General features: G+C 40.1%; 2 protein-coding genes across 6 annotated transcripts; one reads left to right on the top strand and one right to left on the bottom strand.

The window, feature by feature from the left end:
- Positions 1-396: 396 nt before the first annotated feature.
- On the bottom strand, positions 397-14,390 carry epn1b (epsin 1b). 5 transcript variants are annotated; one of them, XM_082522211.1, is made up of 13 exons: positions 14,370-14,390; positions 13,925-13,997; positions 13,267-13,413; positions 12,370-12,472; positions 10,699-10,806; positions 9,943-10,098; positions 8,478-8,606; positions 7,926-8,046; positions 7,658-7,833; positions 5,792-7,127; positions 4,093-4,239; positions 3,564-3,716; positions 397-3,031 (listed from the first exon to the last, which is right to left on the bottom strand). In XM_082522211.1, exons 5-13 carry the CDS (start codon positions 10,765-10,767, stop codon positions 2,538-2,540), a joined length of 2,781 nt encoding a protein of 926 aa, XP_082378337.1. In that variant the 5' UTR covers positions 10,768-10,806; positions 12,370-12,472; positions 13,267-13,413; positions 13,925-13,997; positions 14,370-14,390; the 3' UTR covers positions 397-2,537. The 5 variants fall into 5 exon arrangements, with proteins under 5 accessions (XP_082378337.1, XP_082378336.1, XP_082378338.1 ...); XM_082522210.1 differs by lacking the exon at positions 12,370-12,472; XM_082522212.1 differs by lacking the exons at positions 12,370-12,472; positions 13,925-13,997; positions 14,370-14,390 and adding an exon at positions 13,714-13,918.
- Positions 14,030-23,724, top strand: necap1 (NECAP endocytosis associated 1). The gene is made up of 8 exons (XM_082522215.1): positions 14,030-14,497; positions 17,291-17,391; positions 17,585-17,689; positions 17,798-17,879; positions 18,848-18,956; positions 19,400-19,547; positions 19,793-19,889; positions 21,173-23,724. Exons 1-8 carry the CDS (start codon positions 14,358-14,360, stop codon positions 21,225-21,227), a joined length of 837 nt encoding a protein of 278 aa, XP_082378341.1. The 5' UTR covers positions 14,030-14,357; the 3' UTR covers positions 21,228-23,724.
- The last annotated feature ends 1,689 nt before the right edge of the window (positions 23,725-25,413 follow it).

Below are 25,413 nucleotides of genomic sequence, written 5' to 3'. Positions count from 1 at the left end.
CCTAATGCTGTGGCCAAATAAATATAGGCTAAAGATACTGTTTGAAGACAGTTATTTAACTTTGACAATTTGTGGCTGTATGTCTGCATATTTATTCCATAAAAATCTAAGACAACTGGTTTAAACATCATAATGATAGTAATAATAACTAAAAAAAAAAAATAAAAATCCCATATTTGCTAACGATGCGGAATTTATCAATGTGCAAATATTTATAGCTTTAAACGTTTCTTCTGCACGGGTGCTGGAAAATGTTTTGTGTAAATGTTGGTAATCATGGCCCTCTAGTGGTGACAGTGAGAAAGTCCTCAAAGACAGAAATCATGAGTGAGAAATAATTCAGGTTAAGAAAAGTGAGGGATCCACTGTGGACAGCCAGACCCAAAAGAGGCAGAGTGACTGTATCATGAATCGTTTTATTTCTCAAATGTACTGTCACAGTTTACAACACAACTATACATTTTAATACACAGCAAAATAAATTCATTTCATACAAAATTAAATCTGAGAAATAATAGTCATGTGAAGCTAGACTGTATTCCAGTCTGTTTTTCCACCAACGTTCACATATTAACGAGTCAGTAACACAGTAAGGACTCGTACAGCCCATGAAGCACAAAGCCATGTGATCCCTTCATCAGGTTTGCCTGCTTCACTGTGGCTTTAATTTACAGTTTTCAAAACTAATAAATGATGATGATGATGAATCCTGCTACCATTTAAGTTTTCAAAGTAAAATGTAACAAGAAGAGAAAATACAACCATTTAGTCTCCTTTCAGATGTTTGTGTTGAAGTAAACGAGGAGCAAGTACACATACACGTCCGCTCAAACAGCATACACATTAAACAAGTTGATATTCTTGAACTCTGTTTTTAATTTCGCCAAAACGGTATTTCAGTTTCTCCTCAGAAAGAGCCGGGAAACCAAGAAGACAATTACACAATGACTCAAAAATGTCTACAGAGCTAAACGGGAAGATGAAGCCACCGTTGGTTACCGAGCTGATTCACAAAGAAATATTTAAACAACCAATCAGATTAAAGTCAGTTAACATCACACGATCAATACCACCAGGCCAGCCTGCCTGAAATGAAAGTTACACCTGACCTTGGATCTTGTTGGATTTCATTGCTGTGTCAATAATTAACCAAGCAATAAATTAATAATTAATAAATAGATCAATAAATAGTTACTTGTGATTGCAACACTCTGATATACAGTACAGTATATTTCCAGGTTTACTTGTAAATACTTCCACTATTTACATCAGCAAAATACTGCACACACACACACACACACACACACACACACACACACAATCCTACAGTGACGCATGTCCCAGTCAAAGATTTACAGGTCCTGTCACAACACTCAAACACACCGAAAACTCTTTAGGATTTCCACACAGACACACTGAGGTGCTCTCCGTTTGTCACACTTGTGCAGGGAAAGGAAAAAATCTAATAAATTCATTTTTAAATAAGAATTACATTGCTCTTTTTTTAATAATCTGTGTATTTGTTTATATATATTACGCTGTACACATTGTGTTTGTATATATTTGATTCATGGGCAGCATCTTGAGTTCAGGGGAGGTTAGTGTAAGCTCAGGAATGAAAGGGTTTTTCATTAAAGCATCATTAGGTGGTTTTGCATGTTTATGCTTCTAAATATGTATAAATATATACTCACCACTTCCCATTATCAATACACCACTTTTGTCGATTGTTTCCTTCTTTCTAGAAAGACACAGATGTAAGTTTACCATGTCAAATATTTAGATTGCTTCGTACATGTTAAGTACTGTCATTTCCTTCTGGCTAAATTCAACAGCACTTTGACAACCAAGCTTAGAAACATAAAAACTGCCACGTATACTATATATTTGAATTGTGAATGCCAGCTTCCACGTGGTGAGCTCTGAACAGATAATCATCCTGTGTGTTCATCACTAGGGAGTGTAGATGTGCGTCCTGTCTCCTGCTCTTCTCAGGCAGCTTGCTTGTCCAAACCAAACAAAAGCATATGATTCAGTGAGAATGTGTCATACGTGGGCTCTTGTGCTCTGTGCTAATTCTCAGCCTAGTTCTGTATAAAAATGACTCACGTCTCTGGAACTCTACTGGAGGGATGAACTCCTGTCTTTTAAAGATATTGCCTCATTTGGTGTTTTGATAATGGCGGTGGAGAACACCCTCAAACATGCTGATCTAGATTTGCCACAGCAGGTCACTGCAAAGGCCACATCACATGATTCACATCAGTTTTACCTTTTTGTGACCCCTTCTTATCTATGGAGAACAATGTCTTCCACCAAGGCTCCACAACCATAAAGATAGAAATTTCCATTACAGGCTAAGGTGATTACTCAGAACAACTTTGCATTGGTTTGGGGGAAAGAGACACTTCAAAGTAAGGTTCAGATATTTTGCTCTAAAATTGATCCTAATGAGAATGCATACACTAAACTGTAGCACTAAACATGCAAAACTACCTTTTTGGTGATTCCAGAGATCCAAATTACATGTCAAGTTGTCAGAACGGGAATGGATTATTTTTGTTCACCATCTCATCTGACCCGCTGCCTGAGACGACTTCAGCGCCAGCCTGTGGGACGGAGCCTCTAAATTGACCGTCACCTGATGGGTGATTTCCTTGAAAGACACCTGAGTGAATCATTCCAGTTCCCATTAAGATGGAGCCTGGATATCCAAACTGCACCATTCCCACTCCTCCAATGGGGGAGTTCATGTTGTGTCCTAATTGTGGACTCTCATTGATATAAATGGGATGTATCATTTGTGTTTCTGGACCTATCTGAGATGCCTGAATCATACTGATGGAAGAATTAGACATTTCCAGAGTATTCAATGATGCTGAAGGATTGTTAGCTCCAAAAGTGGGAGTTGGTGCACCATGGGGGGAAGCTATGGTCGAAATGAAAGGGTTGGAGTATGAGGGTGATGTTTCAGCAAAAGCTCCTGGTTTTAGCAAAGGGCTGGATGTCATGCCCGCTGTTTTGAAAGTGCCTGGGAAATCAAGGAGAGTGGCAGGAAGATGGAGGGTTGAGGGGGAAGGATGGAGGGAGGGAGTTAAACACAGTTTGAAGAATTCCAGTAAAGAGAAAATGTGCCAAGGCAGAGCAGAGAGAGGGGTGAGAAGGGTTATACATCTGCTGGTTAATGTACACTAGTCTTTATACAGAGTAACTTCACTAATGCTCTCTCACACACACTAATGTACAGAACAACATCTACACACTACAGCAAGGCCACAGGGGCAGGAAGGGGAGGTAAAACACACGACCACAATAAGTTTCTCCATACAAACCTACTGATAAATATTAGCCATCACCCCTCTCATCTTATCTTTGAATGACTTCAGACGAACACAAGTGGAATGCATTTTTAAAATCAGCAGGGAGTGACTTTCATTTGTCAGGTCTTCGAGGGTGTTCATGCATCCGTTTGAGTCAAGCGCACCACAAATATTTCCACATGATGAATTTGTCAGAAAAGTTACTTTTCACCCAGACTGACGCGTCATTTTTTCTGTCCTTACCGATGGCTTGTGTTTGGGCGCCAATGAGAGGGCGCTGTCTGGGTTTAGGGTCAGATGAAAACAGATCGTCCAAGTCAACCAGTGATGCCTCTGCTGAGCCCAAGAAGGAAGCAGTCTTTCGATACATCGCGTCTTCCTGCTTCGAGTGCTTTCCTGCAATAAAATAAAGGTCCAGTTCTACTCTAAAAGGTGTTTTCTTTTGGGGACAGGTCAGGGAAGAAGAGAGAGCAAAGTGGAAGAGAAGGTTAATAGATTAAGACTGTTAGGTGACTGCTGACTGACGGGGAAATGAGGATGAAAACAAGGAAAATGGTGACAAGTGCAAATCACCATGTATGGACACAATAATGAAGGTTTAACGAGTCCCCACTTTCAGGATATTAATTAAAGACAAGCCAAACATTTAGTCAATTAAATCAGAGCAGAGTGTGTTATAGGTGATTATACACAGACAATCAGTGTTTGCTCATGGGAATAATGGATAAATGACACAAACATGTATTCAGACAGTGTGTAGAATGTGATGTACCTGTGCCATTGCCACTTGTGTTGCTTGATGCACCCCAGGGGTCATTGGATTTAGATGCTCCATCTCCAAAGGGGTCACTAGATGGGGAGGAGTCTAAAGGTGGAGCAGGTGCACCCCATGCATCGTCTGTACTGGCAGGAGCCAAAGCTAGATGAGTAAATTAAACAGACAGGTTCAGGTGATGGAGAAATAAATGACAGAATTAACTCCTCTGGTTATTCCAGAGTTTTGGACCATGCTACTCAGCCTTCTTCAACAAAGACATAAAGGTGCCACATGTGATGTAAGTACAGAAATTCAGTCACAGGTCTTTCTACAACTAATAAAAATCAGTTTCCAAAATCAGTTTTCATTCATGACTGTGTAGCCACATCAGACACCACCTCCATTGTCAAGTTTGCTGACGACACTGCTGTTGTGGGCCTGATCTCCGACAACATCGAGACGGCCTACCTGGAGGAGATTAGGAACCTGGAGACCTGGTGCCAGGAGAATAACCTCCTCCTAAACATCAGCAAGACTAAGGAGCTGATCGTGGACTTCACTACAAAGCAGGCGAGGAATTACAAACCCCTCATCATCAGTGGCACCACGCCAGTGGAGAGAGTGGACAGTTTCCGATACCTGGGTGTCCACATCACTCAGGACCTGTCATGGTCCTGTCACATCAACACCCTGGTTAAGAAAGCCCGTCAGCGTCTCTTCTTCCTCAGAAGACTTAGAGACTTCCATCTGCCACTGAAGGTGCTCAAGAACTTCTACTCCTGCACCATCGAGAGCGTCCTGACGGCAAACATCTGCACCTGGTTTGGGAACAGCACCAAGCAGGACAGACGAGATCTGCAAAGGGTGGTGCGCTCGGCAGAACGCATCATTCAATCAGAGCTCCCTGACCTGCTGTCCATCTACACCAAGCGGTGCAAGTCCAAAGCTAGGAAGATTATGATGGATCTCTCCCATCCCAACAATGGACTCTTCTCACTGTTGAGGTCTGGGAAGCGCTTCCGCTCCCTTAAGGCCAAAACAGAGAGAATGAGGAGGAGCTTCTTCCCCCAGGCTATTCGGGGCCTGAACCAGGTGTAGGACTGGACTCTCCCAAACACGTCACTATAAGACTGGACTCTCACACACGTCACCACACATTTCCTATAATCCTATAATTCCTATAATTTATAATCCTTATCTTTATAATCTCTTCTGCTATTTGCACATTCTTTACTGTAAATTCCCAAGTTAATTTGTAAATTTTTGTAGTAAAGTGTAAATTGTAAATATTGTAAAACTTTTCTTCTGTCATTTAATGGTCGGGCATTGTACAGCTACAAGCATTTCACCCCCATGTCATACTGTGTATGGTTGTGTGTGTGTGACAAATAAAATTTGAATTTGAATTTGATATGCCTTTTTGTGAATGTGTGCACTTTAAAGTGCCATGTAAAACTCCACAGTGGAAATGAAAGGCATATACACCTACTTACAATGCATTCTCAGTGCAAGGAGTGGTGAGCACAGCAGCCCCACCCACCTTCTGTTGATAAGGGTCAGCCAATGAAAAAAAGTTGGCATCTTTTTTCAGATAAGTATAACAGTCATTTTGAACTACGACTAATTCAAACCGGTTAGAAGTTAGCAAAATTCTTCAGCTTTACGTTCTGAGAAGTACTATCCATATACAAGTATTTATTTGTTTGTTTCTTACCTGAAGGCCCCCATGGGTCATTGTCTGCTTTGGATGCATCTCCAAATGGATCAGAATTACTGGTAGGTGAAGAAGCACCTGCCGTGGTCCCCCAGGGATCTGACCCGGTGGCTGGTGGAGAAGTGGCTGGGGCTCCCCATGCAGCTGTGCTACTCTGAGGCGAGCTCACTAGAGGGGCATCGAAGGGATCTGTGGCATCTATCTTTGGTGGACTGGATGGTGCTGTGAATGGGTCTTCTTTAGGTGGTGTTGTTGGTGCAGCAAAGGGATCTTCCTTGGTCGGTTTAGATGTTGTGGAGAAGGGATCCTCTTGAGGTGGAGATGTTGGGGCAGCGAAGGGGTCATCTTTTGCATGTAAAGATGGTGTAGAGAACGGATCCTCTTTGGGTGGTGTTGTTGGTGCAGCAAAGGGATCTTGAACAGGTTTGGTTGGCACTGAGAAAGGATCTTCTTTAGGTGGTGTTGTGGGAGCAGTGAAAGGGTCCTCTTTCCCTGATGACGGTTCTGCAAATGGGTCCTCTTTAGGGGGTGTTAATGCTTTTGCACTGAAGGGATCATCTTTTGGAGAGCTAAATGGATCGTCTTTAGGTGCATTAAATGGATCGTCTTTAGGTGCATTAAATGGATCGTCTTTAGGTGCATTGAATGGATCGTCTTTAGGTGCATTGAATGGATCGTCTTTTGGGGTAATGAAAGGATCTTCTTTAGGGGCACTAAAAGGATCATCTTTTGGGGCGATAAATGGGTCATCTTTTGGAGCTTTGAAAGGATCATCCTTTGGAACATTAAACGGATCATTGTTAGAAGAGCTGAAAGGGTCTGGTTCATCTTTCTGAGCAGCAAATGGATCCTCCGTGTCTTTGGGGGCACTGAAAGGGTCTGAACTGTCCTTTGGGGTGTTGAAAGGTGTTGATGCACTAAAGGGATCTTCCCCATTTTTCGGTGCCACAAAGGGATCGTCCCCATTTTTCGGTGCCACAAAAGGATCTTCCCCATTTTTCGGTGCCACAAAGGGATCTTCCCCATTTTTCGGAGCCGCAAAGGGATCTTCCCCATTTTTTGATGCCACAAAAGGATCATCATTAGTTTGATCTGCTGCAAATGGATCTTTATCAGGACTTGTTGGAGCCCCCCAGGGACCACTGCTAGCTGCTGTTTCAGTTGTGTCAGGTCTTGAGGGGGTGCCCCATGGATCTACGGCCTCTTTAGGTTCTTTGGGGGCTCCCCATGGGTCCGTTTTTACTTCCTCTTCTTTCTCTCCTCCCCAAGCATCAGTTTTAACATCAGAACCTTTATTAGCATCCTCCCATTTTAGCTCCTCTTCACTCATCTTGGCCTAGCATATCGTTGCAAAATGGTTAATACAAATAATTCATATGCCATAATAATTTCATATACCAAAATGCTATATGCTGTGGCTAACCTCCATTTAATGGCACAATACAGACGATAGTTGTTCTTAATCAGCACATACAGTAATTAAAAATATATAGCTAGGTTAGACTCTTACTACTACTACTACTACTACTACTACTACTACTACTACTACTACTACTACTATAGTTGCTGGATAGACTGCAGGTTCTTGGACTGAGGCAGCCCTAAAAACCAATGGAGATCAAACTGCAACACATCATAGGAATCTGCAATGGGCTTCTCAATATATAACTTCTGCCTATTGAGATTTTTTTGTTTACTTTAATAAAACAGAAGGCCTTCAAATGTAAACACATTGGCTAAATGTTTGGAGAGTTTCCTCGTTAGCCTACCATTTATCGGCAATGGCTTTTTATCTGAAATAGAGCCTCTTGGCAGCATCATATTGGCGTAATGTTCGATCTTTCTACACCTGTGCACTGTACTTACCCGTCTCTCTGTTTCTTTCTTCTCAGCTTCCTGTTTAAGCCGCTCTTCTTTGCGGGCGGCGAAGGAAGCCGTCAAGTCAGCTACAGAGGGTATGTTGTCCAAAGATGGAAGCCCTGAGGCCCCAGGTACATAACAGGGCTTATAGTTTGGATCCTTGACGTTGTCCGTAGATGATGCTGGTTAGAAAGTAAGCAAAAGAATATAAATGATCAGTGAAGAAAAGCTGTTGGAACAACAGTATATAGCAGTGATATAAAAAAAGGCTTACCAGCTGCACTTTTTGATGTCTTTTCTCTGGTTTTGACAGCAAACTCTCTCTCTTCCTTTAGTTTCTCATCGTCCTCCATAAGAACAAGAACAACCTTGGCCTTGTCTCTCACATTTACACCCTAGCACAAATATGGCTACAATAAGCGTTCACTTGGCTCTGACCATTTCAGAAAAATTATTTAAGCCTGAAATACTTGTGCTTGAAGAAAACCCCAATGCTTTTTGCTAAACAAGATCAGAACTATTCAAGATCTAATTTAAAACAAACTATAGCACATGATTAAAAAAAAAACAAAAAAAAAACAAGTTTATTCATGCTGTAGAGAAATTAAATGTGTTTGTTACTCTGAAAAGGTTTTCAGTTAGGAGTATCTTAAGGTGATTGAGGCAGCAAACCTAGACTACACTTTCATTCTTGCTGTAAACCTGGTCTGAAGGTTAATGACATAAATATTATAGTACCAGTAACTGTCTTAATGCATAGCATGAAATCCTTTAATGGAACCTAAAAGACTACATCCATTTGACATAATCAGGAAGTGTGTATCACCTGATCTTTGCCATCCTTTTCTACAAAGCGGTACTCTGTGAGAGCTTTGACAATGTAGATGTTGTCTTTCATCTTCAGAAGCACGCGATCATCACCGGTCTTCAGCAGGTACTCCAGGAGTGTCAGGGACTAGGATAAAAAACACATGACAACACAAACTCATTTATATACAATAAAAATGCAGTTTCCTATCACTACAATGCTTCTTGTTTTATCTGCATTAGGGAATAAATAAGACAAGTAAAAAGGAACAAAAAATATTGGTGCAATGGATGAAAGATAAGAAAAACAACTGAAAAGACATAATTTCTCTGGAACTGATGAGCCAACACTGAGTCATGTGGCTGACTGGCAAAGCTGAAATGGAAGCAGTGATACGGCTGATGTTCAGAAAGTAATAACTGCCACTTAATAGACTAAACTGTGCTTTTAAAGAGAAACTAAATATATTTTTGCTGTAAGGTTTTTTGTTTTTTTTTTAAACACTAAATATTAAAAAACTTTACAAAGTTAAATGTTTATTTTTAAAACCTTGCATATTCCTATATAGATACTGTACATGCTACTTAGATGAAGAATGCCTTCTATCTTCTCTGTTGGTCCCATCAGGGGGTCGTGACAGCAGATCAACTGCCTCCATCTCACCCTATTCTCCGCATCCTCTTGTGTCACACCAACCCTCACACCAAGCTGATAGAGGGTTCCCTATGTGCTAGCTTACTGTTATGCTGTTCTACTGAATTCAACTTACACAGTCTGTTTTATTAGATTATTTTTGCTTTTCATTTGATAATGGCTGCACAGGAAACAAGTAGAAACAGTGTTATGAAACTTAAGGGTAAGAGGCTTGGGGAATAGTTGAGGAGTTTAACCAATGCAACAATCCTTTTATTGTTAATCACAAAAATAAAACAAAAGCTGTGGTATATGAGGTTTTACATGCTGCCCTCACTCTAATTCAAACAATCAACACTGTGATGGATTAAAACTCAAACTAGTTCTTTTGTGTTAATTTTATTGATTTATTGTTTCCTGTGACAGATGACTTCAGTCAGTCATTCATGTAGTTTGGAGCAAACTGCAACACACAATCTGTACAGCCATGTTTTGAACAGGCACAATCACACAGACATATTCAGTGACTGTATCGTGTAGCTGTATCAACATAACATGATTTTGCATGTGGTGCATTAAAGGGACATCTGGAAACTGTAGCTGCAAAAAAAAATAAAAAATAAAAAAATAACCCTCACTTCAGATGGGCACCGCATTGTAGAGATGAGTAACAGAAGACAGAAACTGACTATATCTGAAGATGAATGTTTCCCATCTTTTTTGTGAATAAATGGACAATTCCACACTTAACATCTCATCCCCGAAGAATCCAATATATGTCTGAAACCAGCATCTATCCTCTAAAGCAAACCCTTCTTTGTTCCAGTGTTACTCCTTCACCGTCGCTCACCTTGTGGATATGTCTCCAGTTCTTGTCGTCTTTCAGCCGTTTCCAGAGCATTGTCATGATCTCATTACAGGCCACAACGTTGTACGTTAGGTCGGAAATGTCGGCCATCTGAGAGCTGGATGGGCCCCATGGGTCATTGGATGTCGCCTCTCTCACCTGCAACAGAAGTAAAGAGAGTAGAAAGAGGCCAAAACAGCTTCAGGAAAGTTGAAAGTTTGAGATGCTAACTTATAAAATGTTAACATCAGGGTTTTGGAGGACTGGCAGCAGCAGGGCATCTCATTACATGAGCCATGCTACCAAAGATGTTTAGTAATCAGTTCTCAAGGACATTATTGATCATGTTTGAGATCAGCATCCAAAAAAGGAGTTCATCTCTATATTTTCTTTGACTCTAAGAAATTCAGGTTCAGGGCTTAAAATTGATGGTTTCTGCTTTGTTTTAATTAGTAGGGTTTTTACTTGAGTAACCCTTTAGTCACTCTAACCTCTTAAAGTATAAGCAATTGTTACCACACCAGACGACTTGAATTTAAAGCTACTAGTGTTCAAACACATGCCAGAAATGTATTATTTGTTGTGCATACAATGATGCACAGACTACATAATAAATATTTACCTTTATTGTCCTCCTAAATTTAACCTACATAATTTTTAAAATATTATTTGCATTACTGGATGAGGTAATATTGAATTGAAAGGCTGAAAACATTATGGTTTTGAGGTCATACACAATTTAAATCTAGCTTCTCCTACCTTGACCTCGGCCTCAGAGTAGTTCTGGACCAGGTTCTTCAGCTGTCGACGGAGCATAGAAGACGTCATGATGTCCGGAGGAGAGGTGGGGAATCAAACCACCGCGATCTGATTTAGAGAAAACATGAGAACAAAGCAAAAGAAAACACAAAGAGTTCTAAAAATGTAACATTTTTGAAATTTTTGGGGATTTCTACATCGATTACCAAGGAAATTTACCCTAACTTTTATCTGAAGCTACATCCACATATACATTTTTTTGCTAATTGTGCATCATTTTTGTAGTTGACGGTTGGTCGATAATGGAGATGAAGCAGAGGTTTATTGTTTTGTGAAAATGCTATCTTTATTTTAGTCAGATTGCTTGGTTCAACATAACTGGTGTTCTGATTGCTAAGACCCAGTAAAATGTTATGTTGGACCAGGAACTACCCAGCTGTTGGCCTATTCAGATCAGTTTTTCATCAGACAGCAAATTGGAAGAAGATAAACCCCATCTTTCAGCTTGTTGCACAATCAGTGAAGCAGCACAAGACTTTGACTTATAATAATGACTGAAAATCTTGTAGATCCACATGTCTAGGAGCATGTGTGTGATAAAAACACTCACAAGATTTGGTGTAATTTGAAGTGCAGCGTCTCTGATGGGCTCACTTTATGAGCCGCAGAGAGTGAGCACTTGGACGGAGACTCAGGTGGAGTTTTTTTTCTATAGTTTCAAACAGCAACACTTTGTTTCTGTAATCACAATCAAACCTTTACAATTAAAAAGCCCACGAGTCGTTTATCAAGCTATTTCTTCAGTAGCCCTTAACATGAAAAGGAGATCCTCCCATCAAACACCTGTTTGTTTTATACACCGACAGCTGTATAATCTATACAAATAAACTGAGTGAGTTTGTCAGTTTTAAATTTGACCGTCCTGCTTCTGTCTTTATAGCAGAGATACCTGCAGCATTACAGGGTGAGTCAAAAGGGAAGTCACAATAGCTCTATGACATTTATTTTCTAAAGCTCAAGTTATTTTATACTTTCCTGTTTTATATCATTCATAAAAACAGACAATATACTAATAAATGATGCCATTTTATATATTATTATTATTATTATTATTATTATTATAAATCCAGGCCAGGCCTACACTGCTTTTTGAAAACTTCACTCCGACTTGAACAAAATTCCATCATGGATATAAATTTGAGTGACCTCTAAGTTACATATGGGCAACGTATGTTGAACGTGAAATGTGAAACAAATGCAAACAAACAGCAGGGTGCAAGATGCTAGCAGGCAGGGGACACATGGAACGCCATAACCAAGTAGCTGGCAAAGTATACAGGAACATCTGTGCCGAGTATGGCCTGAAAGTTCCAAGGTCAAAATGGGAGACGCCCCCTAGGATGGTCGAGAATGACTGAGCTAAGATCCTGTGGGACTTCCAGATACAGAAAGACAAACTAGAGATAACTAACCAACCAGACATAGTAGTGGTGGAGAAGCAGAGGAATGACAGCAAAATCAAGAAGAAGGAACACAAGAAGCTGGAGAAGTACCAAGGGCTCAGAGAAGAGCTCGAGAAGTTGTCAATGGGGAAAAGGTAACAGTGGTCCCAGCGGTGATCTGAGCACTTAGTGTAGTGACCCCCAAGCTAGGCGAGTGGCTCCAACAGACCTCTGTCCAGAGGAGCGCAGTCCTAGGAACAGCAAAGATACTGCGCAGGACCCTCAAAATCCTAGGCCTGTGGTAGAGGACTCGAGCTTGAATAATAGACCACCTGCAGGGCCGAGACGGGAATTAGCCACTGTTTCCCTAATGCTTCGCTGAGGCATGTTAATGCCAAGTTTTGCCTTGTCATTCAGTGACAATCATTTTTTATTTGTTGTTATTTCTACAACATGCATCTGCACAAACTTTTTTAATTAATTATTTAGAAAATTCTGTTAAAGTGGATGCTCAATTAGCTCGTAGGCTAAGCAAGTCAAGATATGCTGCAAGGCTAGATGCAGCAGCCCATGGTTGACTCCAACCTGAGGTTATTTGCTGTGTGTCCATGTAATCTTCACTGTGCTATTAAATGAATTCAAAAAAGCCCCCAAACTAAAAAAAAACAACAACTAAAAAGCAGTCTGTTAACGCTTTTGTCAGATGATAGGAATCATTATAGTTGCTAGTGCAGAGGCAAAACTCTTACATAAAAATCTAAATGTCATGCATGGTGTAGATGCCACAAATGGAGAAAAACACTGTGAAAGACACAGTCAAAGAACTGCTCTTTCATTCAGCTATGAATACTGGTTTCCCTTTGAGCCCGAAACCCCCCCCCAAAACCCTTCAGTCTGCAGCTGCATATAAAGTTATGTTTTTTTTTGTACTTCACTCTGGACCAATACAACTCTGACCTACTGGCCTGCTTTTTAATCTACAACTCAATTGATTTTGACGATGGCAATGCCACATATAACAGTAATCCATTATTATTATTATTATTATTATCATTATTATTATTAATACACAAATCATATGCAATGCAACTATATGTTCTCGCGCATGAACAACACAGTGACATACCTTCAGTAAAATCGTCCTCTGTTGTAAAAGTCTAACTTTCGGTTGTATTTGTGCAGCTCCTGGCTCAGTTAGCATTCATCCTGCTGATCCCCTCTTCCTCCTGCCTGCATTGGTTTGTCTGAGGATGTCAGAAACCAGATCCTAACGCTGCAATGAGAAACCAGTCAACATATAAAAGAGCTGACCAGTGGGAGGTACACATAACTGACTGCAAAGCGTAAACTAACCTAATGTAGGTGACAGCTTTGTCACTGCGACAAACATATATCCCCACCTACGTTAGCTCAGAATCTAGCTGAGCTACAAGCTAGTTAGCTACCAGGGCATGTTAGATAAATTTTAAGAAAAGAAAAGATAAAATTGCATGTTTAGCGCAACTGGATACTTAGTCTTAGGATACGCAGTCGTGGTGTTTGTAACAAGAGTCAGGGTAGGTGTTTTCAGGACCTCGGAGAGCGACTGAAGACGGTCAGCAGGCGTCAATATGGCTAACAGCCAAGCGGTGTTGTCAAGGCAGCGAGCTCCATCATAAATATCCGATTTTAGTGTTCAAATGGTGGGATATATTCCACGAAACGTCCCCTGCTTTTAGTTCAAAACTACAACTGACGTTTTGCATATCAAACATGCATATTTACAGTAAAAATAAAGCACTAACCATGAGCAGATATTCAGGAATCTTCGAGGAGACGACACGACCGGACGGTTTCCGCTTCCGCAGTTTTCAGCACCTGCCAGGCCACGCCCCCTCTCAAAATTAGTGTTATTTATGTCTTTATATATTTATTTATTCATTGATTGATTTAAATTCCCAATATAAACAATCTAGTTCTCTTTTGTGCCAAAAAATAAATTTCTTTTTGTTTAAAATTTAAAATATCATTCAGTTTTATGGTAGTAAAGTATAATTTTTTTTCTGTTGCCTACGGTTACGGTCTAAGCTTTAAATGACGTCGTGTGTCAGTTAGGTCCCCCTGAACCATACACACATACACACATGCATACACACACACACACACACACACACACACACACACACACACGCATACACACATACACACACATGCCCCCGTTTGAAAAGAGCTGAATAAATGAGTCACTACCACAACTCCCACATCAATAACAGTTGGACCAAGATGGCGGCCGAGGGAGAGTACGAGTCGATCCTGTGCGTTAAACCCGATGTCAACGTTTACCGTATCCCGCCGCGAGCTTCAAACCGAGCGTACAGGTAAAGACACACCAGTGTCTCGCTGATGTTGCTGTGAAATGCAGTTTAAATGCGTTTGTTGGGCGGGTTTGGGTGTTGTACTTTAACTGCTCGATAGTCAGCGCATGCTTTACAAATCACGGAGGGACAGTGCTGGCTTTATGCTCTGATGTCGGAAGCAGCTGATGAGATGAAAGTCCATCTCCAGGTGTTGTGAAGATGAAGAGAGGCTGAAATGTTGGTTGTTTGGTGTGCGGGGATTCGCTGAGCTGTCAGAGATGTGACCGGGGGTATTTGTCATCATGCTGGCTCGATACGGGCGGCTTGCCAGGATAGTCCCACTCTCCTCTGTGACAGCTGGGATGTCTTCTCCACAAACTGTTCAGGCTCTTCAGTCTGAAATCTTCTGTTTGCTTTTAATTGATCCTTTCAGATAAAATCTTCAAATCCATCCCGCTCTGCTGCACGGCTGTATTAACTTCCTGGAGCCGGGAAAAGATGTGCTGAAGCACTCCTTTCTCCCTGCACCTGTTCCCTGAAACCCACCAGATGAAATTATTAGCTGATATTCATGGGATCCTGCTTTTTTTTTTTTTTTTAAATATGTGAACATTTGCTAATTCCATAGTTTTCTATGTTAGTCACCTTAACAGCTTTTGTTTTTTCAATCTAAGTTAATGGTTTTTTATTTAGGAATGAAGAAAATTGTTGGCTGCAGCCATGATATCTTCACGTACAACCATGTTATGGAGTTCTCTGTCCCAGTCACAGAAGCAATTAAATCAAAGAGTTCAAACACTTTTTTTTCCTAATAATTGCATATAGCTCTTTTAAGCTAGAATAATCCCCAAATTGTATCTCTACAAATTAGTATTTACTATTATCATTACTTCTCTAACAGTTAATTAGTTCATACTTCTAAGAAACATGCCATTAATAAAAAATCTTTTTAAATAAGTCTAATTTTTATAGTGTAATGTCTAAACAAGAGTTGCCATAAGGCGCTTAATACTGTAAGGTAAAAAACCTTACCTAACCTAAAATTGAAAATAAGGGAGCCATCTGAGAGTAAAGTGCTCTGTTGGGGTGCAGTAAACAGTGGTCATTAAGATCAGATGGTGATTATTCAAGACCTCGTATGTGAAGAGAAGGATTTTTAATTTGATTCTGGATTTAACAGGGAGCCAGTGAAGTGAAGCCAGAATGGGAGAAATATACTCTCTCTTTCAAGTCCCTGTTAGTACTCTGGGTACAGTGTTTTGGATCAACTGAAGGCTTTTTAGGGAGTATTTAGGACATCCTGATAATAATGAATTACAGTAGTCAAGTGATAAATGCATGAACTAGTTTTTCAGCATCACTCTGAGACAGGGTATTTCTAATTTTAGCGATATTGCCAAATGCAAGAAAGCAGTCCTACATATTTGTCTGTCATGCATGCTGATGGAGATATCTTGGTCAAAAATGACTACAAAATTCCTGAAGTGTTACTGAAGGCCAAGCCGAGTAATGTGGAATAACATGACTCTAAGAGGACCTTGTTAGTGCACCCCTCTACTGCAGGTGTAGAAGAATATCAGACCATAAATTTAGTAATAAATTACACTAATTAAAAATAATTTGAATTGATCACGCAACACAAAAATATAACCCAAAACAAAATCTCTGTTTAAAAAAAGGTGACGTGTAAGTGTCAGCTTTTACCATCCTTTTTGTTTGTGAGCCAGAGCTCCAATGTGTAAAATAAATGCATATTTTCAGTGTAATCAAAGTAATTTGCTTTGTGATTCTGGAACGTCTAAAAGGGCTCTGGAGATAAACCAGGAGGCTCAAGATTTCTTTTAAAGGGGTACGAATGGAGGAAAAATGGGCCCATTTTTACCCATTTCTCTGTAAAATGCTCTTACACTTTCAATAGTATTTTAAATTAAACTGCTAAAAAGTAAAATTACTTTTCATGACATAACCACATTAAAGCAATAACCTTGGATTTTTGCTTTTACAATTAAATAAATAATCCCACTTTAATATGTGCAGCCTCCACTAATGGTTTGTGGCTCCTGAGGCAGCACATATTAAAACTGCAATAATGAAAGTAAATGAACACCTAAATCAAGAAATATCAGAGAGAGAAAATAAAGATTCTCCTCATTTAAAATACACAAATCCTTTTAATACCACCTTCAAACATTTGTTAGATGTTAGAAATATAAATTTTCAACCAAATATCACTGAATCTCTGGATTTTATTGTTCAAAATAAGCAATAAAAAGAAGTCACTTTGGACTTTGTACATATTAGTGTCAGTGAAACAAGTGGAACCTCATTGGACTTTTGTCAGCACTCATGAGGCCACATTATGACCTGAAAATAAATAACTGTTTAAGCAGCCCTGGATTCTAATCATTTAATCTAAAGGTTATTAAATTCTCTAAGAATTAAAAATACATTACAAGAAGCATCACTTCTCTTTCCATTGTCTGTTTTGTAGCTTTATTTGGTGATATGCAAATAGGTAAATGTCTATGCACTCTAGTATGCCTCAAGCCCTGTAATCCACTATGCCAATCACACCTCAAAAGCCAGGTTTGGGTTATTCTTTAAGCAGAAATGTACTGTATTAGTAGCCTGAGTTGGAGCATTTTCCTGATTTCTTTGTCTTGTTTGGAAGCCATTTACAATGTTTTTTTTTTTTTTTCCTTTAGAGACAAAGCAATTAACAGAGAGAATAACTAACATTTAATTGAAATGTAACCAGACTAACTGATAGTTGCAGCTCTGAAAATGCTAAACTATGTCAAATAATTTCTGCAGGGCAGCTGATTGGAAGCTCGATGCTCCAGACTGGTCAGGTCGAATGAGGATCACAGCCAAGGGCAAAGCAGCCTACGTTAAACTGGAGGACAAAATCTCAGGTATGACATCACTGGGTTTAGCACTAAAAACTACATTAAAACTATATTTTTATAGTAAAATTGACACCGACTTGCTGTAACGTGAAAGTCACGCTAGTGGTGATGTTTGCACTCAGAATTATGACCCATCTGTGCTGAAGCACGACTTTTCCTCTCTGCATTGTATTGGTTTAACATTCCTCTGCTGTTGCAGGGGAGCTGTTTGCCCAGGCACCAGTGAAGGAGTATCCTGGTATAGCAGTGGAAACCGTCAGCGACTCCAGCCGCTACTTTGTCCTGCGGATACAGGATGACAACGGTGAGGATTTAAGTACCCCGGCAACTCCAGAATATTTCTTAACCTTGCTCAAAGACTTAAATCCTTTCTCTTCTGGTCTTAATGTGAGTTATCATCTCTTACTGGCAGGTCGCAGTGCTTTCATAGGAGTTGGTTTTGGTGACCGAGGGGATGCTTTTGACTTCAACGTGGCTTTGCAGGATCATTTCAAGTAAGCAGGATTTGGTGGTTTGGTGGTTTTAGTGGATTACTTTCTGTTTTTTGTTGACAATCTGATAGCAGGGGATTGAAACATGTAATGTCTGTGAAACACTGGTTATGCCAAATCATCCAGTAGCCATTCTGACCACGCCAGAATTTCCTGAAGTTTCAGATCAAGACACCACAAATAAGCAACCGACCAAAAACATGCTGATATTTGTATGTTCCTATGCAGAATGATATTGAGTAAAAGTAGTAGTACTGCCCTCATTCCCCTTACAGGCCTTCAGCCGGCTGAAGTTGTTCAGAAATGAATATAACAAGCAGCAGAGCTGGGTGCATCCATCCATGCTTCTGCCACTTATCTGGATCTGGGTCGCAAGGGCACCAGTCTAAGCAGGGATGCCTTGACCACCCTCTTCCTACATGCCCACCTCCTTCAGCTCTACCTGGGATACTGAAGTATTTGCAGCCTGCACCAGGAGGCATCTGAGCCACATCTAGTGGCTCTACCCTGAGCCTCTGAACTCCTCCTGCCTCCTAGCTGGTGGTTGTTGGGAAGCAGTAAGCTGAAAAAAAAAGTTTGTTTAGGTTTTGGTTCAACCATACAATATGAAATATTTAAGAAAGGAGGGAGAAAGTCTGACCATTTAAATCAAGTGTTTTAGGGGCTCATCAAACCTGTGTGCTAGACTGTTGCATTTAAATAAAGTTTTGTTTAAAATGAGTAAATTCTGAGTGTTTGAGGAATCTAATACGCATCAGATGTACATCCTGTCTTTAATGGTATTCAGAGTATTGATTTTTCTCTTTCACTGTAACTGTCTGCAACACAAGCACTCCACATCAAAGTGAAGTGTTGTTTTTGAGATGCGCTTGTAGAAAGCTGCTGTGGTTGTTGTTAAAACTGCTGAGGTGCATTGTTTATTTCTGTATCAGTGCTGAGAGTGTGTGTTTGTGTGTCTTGCTTCTCTGCAGATGGGTGAAACAAGAGACCGAACTCAGTAAAAATGCCCAGCTTGGGGATTCAGGACCAAAGCTGGACTTGGGCTTTAAGGAAGGGCAGACCATCACACTCAACATAGGGGTGAGAACCAGCTTATGTGCATATACAATACATGCAGATAAAAATCTGTCTATAAAAGAGGCACATGCAGGGCTGTGCTGTTGAAGGATGGGGTGGAGGCAGATCACACAAATGAGTCTGAAAGGCAGAATGACACAATGAGTCATGAAAATGATTGGACCAGTGATGACAACAGAATTGAGTTTGACAGTGATGCAAAGGACAGAAGAACAGCCTGAGCACCCAGGAGTGCAGGCAGACAAATGAATACAGATATTTCTTATTAAACTTACATTTAAGTCTCATTTAAAAAAACAAAACAGAAATACCCCATAAAAATGAAAATCCTGATTAAATTTGAAGGTTACAGTTTGTGATCCAATTCTTTAACTATCAATGAAGTATGAAGAAATACATTGTTTTTGTCATCGCATGAGCCTAACTTCATTCTTCTCCATCTGCAGCAAGGGAAAAAGAGGGATAAGCCCCGCCCACAAGGATCGGGTGGATTTGGACTTCTCCCACCACCACCTGGAGGCAAGATAGCCCCTCCTCCTTCATCAGGGTTATCGAATCACAACATCGTCCCACAGATGGGAAGCACAGCGACAGGTATGCAAACTGACTTTACATAAACATCTTCATCAGCAAATGAAAGTGCACACAAGATGTCAGGTGGGATGTTCCCCTTTGTGCAGCTTTAACATGAGTACACGAGTGACCCGTTTCCACAGGCACTGTGTTAATTAGTGGCTGTTAGATGACTCATTCGTCTTCAAGCTTCAGGCTGCAGAAAATGAGTAAAATCTGTGCCAGCTCGTAGGCTAATGAGCTCTGCTTCTGTCTCCGTCTGTCAGGCTGCCTGCTGGAGCTGGACAGTAGTAACTCCAACACAGTGGTTCAGTCAAACACTAGTTCAGATCTTCTTTGGGGAGAATTTTCTGCTCCTGCAAGGTAAGAAAATTATTTCTTGTGTTAAATGTATGAGGACACTGAAGGATTGGGTATTTTCTAAGCTTTTGTCCACAAGTGACTTTGTGGAGGAATATCACTGATTAGCACTGGCTCCCGGTTTGAAAGGTGCTGAAAGCAGTTGAAGTTGAGTTCTGTGTTTTTTTGTAGACCAGTCAAGGCCCTCCACACATGAAGAGAGTTCTTTAATAAATCATTTAAAATATTCAGCACCTGCAAAAAAACACAGAGAATGAGAATAGCAGTCATAGTAATGATGAAGGACATTCAAACATACCTTTGATGTGATAGCACTTGAAATGGATTTTACATGGTGCTTCACAGGGATGGACTGACCTTGCCATACTGTAGGGCAGGAGGGAACATATTTTTCACAGACAGCCGTACCAACTTAGCTTAAGCAAGTGAAGGGTCATACACTTGGTAACTGAATCAAAACTACAATGTAAACTAGCAGTTTTGCACAAATCTGCCATTTGCATCTTACAGTTTTGCATACTGAGGTCCATTCCCATTAATATTAGCATGTCCTTTCCTTTAAAAAGAAAGAAAGAGAAAACACTGTTACAGTGGAAAATATTACTAACATTAAAGAAAAGTCACTTAATGCTATATAAGCATTTAAATGGCCTAAAAACTTGTCACAATTTTTCGTGTCTATACTAAAGAGTGATTAAAAATGTTGTACTCTAGTAAAGTTAAATAGCAGTAAAGGCTACCTGAAGTCATTCCCTGTGAGGTTCCTCAGCACAAAACTGCCTGTTTTTAATTTTTGAGGGTTTTCTTTTTTGGTTTTACTGCTAGATTGTCCAGGGCCATATTAAGATGGTTAATTAGTCAGTTCTGGCATTTGGTCCATTTTTTTTGCCTGTGTTTATTCTAAAAGTTGCAAAAATATTTCCAGATACTCTAATGCAACTAAACTTGCCATGTAAATAGGTTTACTGTGTGTGTGTAAAAGCAGCTGACACTTAAAATTGTTTACAGTAAGTATTTGGCTGATGTTTGATGCTGATTTATTTTTTTTAATTACTTTGTCATTAGTTATTCATTCTTTTGTTGCAGGGAAACTAAGAACTATACAAAATATCTAAACAATTAGTTTAGATATTAATTAATCTTTTTGTTACACTAAATAGAATTGATTTGTTGATAAACGATTACAGTAATTAAGTATTTGTGGCAGCAGCAAAACAAACTTCCTGTCCTAAATTTCAAAATGTCATCTGAATAACTGGAAATTGACTGCGAGTTTTTGTTTTCAGCTCTGCTCCACCTCCGTCTCAACCACAAAACGCCACAAACTGGATCCAGTTTTGAGTCGTCGATCGTCGACCGTGACCTGCATCTCACCTGCATCTGTGTCCGTAGCTTCCTGTGCATCACACTGAGTGTAACTCCCACACACTGAACCCAAAGCAGAGACATGACACACCCACAGAGCTGTAGAATCACTTCACTCAGAGAGAGTGAAGCATTAATGCGTTAAAGCCATCACTCTATATGCGCCATCTCAATGATATTTAAGGGCTATGCGTGATGTCCCGAGTAGCAGGTGTTCCTCTTTCATGTGTCTGCATCTCCTCCCCAGTAGGTGGCTCCTACTGCGAGCAGAGCTTCATTTTTGATCTGGAATGTTTTTGTCCCCCTGCAGGCACTGCAGAGCACTACATCAACACACCTTTGCTTTCTGCATCCTGCTGTGAATCACATGTAAAGAGCAACACAGCAAAGATTAAGTGAAGGCTGCAGGAGACAAATTAAAAAAAGAAAATACGATGATTTCTGTACTGGAACATAAATCTTAATTCTGTAAATTATTCACTTTTCCAGCAGTGATCTGAGTAGTTGTAATGTTGATCCTAAAAACAAAGGAACAGTTGATGAAGCATCATGATGATCAAGGTCAGAAGGAGTTTATATAAGATGATAAATTTACTCTGAAGTGGAGTTTAAGTTACTCTCTCCTTTTCACATTGTGAAATGTGGAGCATTACAGCGTTGTCATCAGGGTGGATGCAGTTACATGGCTCAAAATTCTCACGTGTATGTCAGCATTCACATTTAACAACTTCAGCTCATATTGGGTTTGATTAGAAATTGATAATACAGGTGAATTTGTACATGAATCTCCAGACGTGAGGCACAAGTTTAATTGCTATTATCCAAATTTCCTGAATAAATCTTTACAGGAATCAATAATCTTCTAAATTATTCACATGTTTGCAAAATTGCTCAATCTGAAATAGTTGGATGAGATGCTGATGTTACAATATGTGAGTGATGAATACATTAACAGTTTTCTTTCTGGTGTATTAAATGTAAAAATGTATGTTTACATTATGAAATCATGTTTGTTTACTTCTGGGTGCTTCTGATTAGCTAATATATTTGCAAATCAGAAAATCAGCTGCCAAATCCAGACTATCACTATTTTTACATATTTTGCTGCATGTTTAAAGAACTACATAAGCTAAGAAGGATGAAATATTTGCATGTCCTACTCAGTTTCTATCAAACTGGAGGCAGAAAAATTAAAATTGCTCAAATACGAAGTGGGCTATTTTTTTCACCCCAAGTAATTTTCTTGACCTTGAATTAACCGACACATAATCAAGTCTGGTTAAAATGAATCAGAGCAGAAATGTAGGACTTATTATCAGACATTTCTATTTTTTTTTTGTTGCTTTTTTGTATTTATTTTAGAGGGGAAACTGCTGTGAGAGAGGTCAGCCCAAAGCTTAGCTTCACTTTCTATATGAAACATGCAGTAATCATTTATATCAACTGGATTTAAAGGTTTAGAGGAAAATGTTTGGTGCACAGACACAATATTATTGGAAATGAGAAAACAAACTGACAGTTTCTTTGTGCAGTGGAAGAAGTCTGAGTGCTCCAGATTTTCACTTGCAGTTTTCACAGCCTGCTGGTTTCTGTTAATGAAACAACCATGAAGAGTTTTCCACATGTGCTGCAGTTTACCTGCAAAGACGGCCGTGTGGTGAACTCATCATTATGGAAATGAGAATGAATCTGGCAGATTTGAAGAATCTCCACATGAGTCCCAAACAGTGGTGACTGTACGAGGTTTGATGGTCTGTGGATAATGTCTGGAAATTAGAGAAACAGTTTGATAATTTGGGAAATCTACCATTTGACTTCTTTGCTGAGAGTTAGATGAGAAGGTTGATTCTCATGAATTTGAAGCAGGTGGTTAGCTTAGCTTAACGATGAAAGAAATCTGAGACACCTGGCTGTGACAGAGTCCACCTCTAATACCTCTAAAGGAGACTGATGAACACACTATATTGTGTTAAATATTATTGAGTTTTCTTAAATAAAGTGGCAATCCTTTTGTGGCCTATTTAAAATGAAATGCTCCTTTCATTGAAGTGATCTGTTTGCTGTAAGAGATTCGAACACATCAGTCTCAGGATTTATGGCGGGGAAAAACAAAACGATTGTGTTAAATCATCTGATGAATGTTTAATGGCAGCAAATGAAATGTTAATCTTTGTGCTAAGAAGGCTTTGGGTGATTGTGAACATGTCTGACATAAAACATGCCTTGACTGTGAATATGTCTGCATAGTATCGCTGTGATCAAATCACATGAGCTGTGTTTAATTGGCATTAAGACACAGGGCTGACTGATATATGTTGACGTGTCTGTTGTTTACATTGCTCGCATCGCTGGCTAAGATTTAAAAATGTCTCCCACTTCTCATTCATTCCACTTTGGCTGTAAAATCACTGAACTAACCCTTTTGAGTTATGACCAACTTAATGAGAAAGAGGCAATAAATCCTTTAAAAGGACCCTCCGAGTCTCGTCATTATTATTTTTGAATATTTAAAGCCCCCAGGAGAAACCGCATCGAATTCATTTGAGTATAAGATTAATTATTTCTAATCCTTTGTGATAAATTTGAATAAGTATGTAGAACAATCCTGATGGTGGAGCAAGAAGACCGTGTGGTGAACCACTGGGACACAAATGTGACGCCACATCTTCAGCAGCATAAATCAGAACCGCAGACATGAAAGAAAAATAAACACTCTTGTTTCTTTTGCACTTTTTCTTTCATTCAATCTCTGTCACATTTGCTCTGATCCTCTCTCCTTTTTCTCTCCCCCCTCTCTCTGTTATTTTTCCTCTCACATTTTCCTCCCTATTCAAGCTAGAGGAGGAGGCAGGGTACACCCTGGACAGGTCGGCAGTTTGTTGCAGGGCTAACACATATAGACAGACAACCATTCACACTCACATTCACACCTATGGACTACTGAGAATTACCATTTAACCTAACCCCACTAACTGCATGTCTTTGGACTGTGGGAGGAATCCGGAGTACCCGGAAAGAACCCACGTACTGCATTTCCTTTCCTGTAAAGTTGCAAGTGCGTGTAAAACAAAGGCTTTTCACACTTGCAGTTGTCTAATTCACCACAGCAGTAGGTGTTTAGTCCTTATTATCTGGCTGTGTAGCATAGATTCATAAGTCATAACCACCAGTGGGATGTATTTGGGTCACTGGGAGGCAGCAGCCACCAGAGATGTGTCACATGGGGGTTAGTAGGTGATATGTTGGCCTTCGACACAAAGCAGGAAGTCAGTGGTCACAGAGCGGCAGCCCGAGGAAAGTAAGTCATACTGTTGCATCATATTTTTGACTCTTTCAAAGTTCAAGTCATGAACTTGGAGATCTGTGTGTGTCCTCTTTAGCACCTGACAACCGTAAAGACAAAGTCACCCAGAGTTCTGGCCTAAAATCATACAAATGGTAAATGGCCTGTATTTATATAGCGCTTTACTAGTCCCTAAGGACCCCAAAGCGCTTCACATATCCAGTCATCCACCCATTCACGCACACATTCACACACTGGTGATGGCAAGCTACATTGTAGCCACAGCCACCCTGGGGCGCACTGACAGAGGCGAGGCTGCCGGACACTGGCGCCACCAGGCCCTCTGACCACCACCAGTAGGCAACGGGTGAAGTGTCTTGCCCAAGGACACAACGACCGAGACTGTCCAAGCCGGGGCTCGAACTGGCAACCTTCCGATTACAAGGCGAACTCCCAACTCTTGAGCCACGATCGCCCCACAAGTCATCTCCTCCTTCAGAAGACTGAGTTACAGGAAAAACTTCTCATTGCTGGCTCTGAAGAAATGATCAGCTCATCTTGAATTAATATTAGAAGCAATGCTGACTTGCAGTGTGAGCTGTGTGACCTTATACACGTAGGTGTGTGTCTTTCTAAACAACCATGTGTCCAAATGATTCACTTTGCCACAGCTTAATGATAACTAGAGCAAAACATGTTGGACCCGATAGGAACTTTAAAAATAAAGAGTCTAAATGACAGATTTAAGTTTATGATTTTTTAGAAATGTACAAAAAAACCAACAAAAAACGAGTGAAGGCAGGTGGGTAGATGTGATTATTTCAACTGTAACGTGTACTGAATGTAAAGTTAGGACCATAAATATTTGCACAGAGACAG

This window comes from Aulonocara stuartgranti, assembly GCF_965226115.1.
Source record: "Aulonocara stuartgranti genome assembly, chromosome: 22".
Classification (NCBI taxonomy): domain Eukaryota; kingdom Metazoa; phylum Chordata; class Actinopteri; order Cichliformes; family Cichlidae; genus Aulonocara; species Aulonocara stuartgranti.
This window is presented reverse-complemented; position numbering and strand designations above follow the sequence as displayed.

Coding starts and splice junctions, on each gene's coding strand:
- epn1b (XM_082522211.1), bottom strand. CDS start 10,767: ATGACGTCTTCTATGCTCCGTCGACAGCTGAAGAACCTGGTCCAGAAC. Junction 10,099..10,698: donor ACTCTGAGGCCGAGGTCAAG/GTAGGAGAAGCT, acceptor CTTCTGTTGCAG/GTGAGAGAGGCGACATCCAA. Junction 3,717..4,092: donor CACAAGTGGCAATGGCACAG/GTACATCACATT, acceptor ATTTTATTGCAG/GAAAGCACTCGAAGCAGGAA.
- necap1 (XM_082522215.1), top strand. CDS start 14,358: ATGAGTCACTACCACAACTCCCACATCAATAACAGTTGGACCAAGATG. Junction 14,498..17,290: donor GCTTCAAACCGAGCGTACAG/GTAAAGACACAC, acceptor TAATTTCTGCAG/GGCAGCTGATTGGAAGCTCG. Junction 17,690..17,797: donor GCGGATACAGGATGACAACG/GTGAGGATTTAA, acceptor TCTTACTGGCAG/GTCGCAGTGCTTTCATAGGA.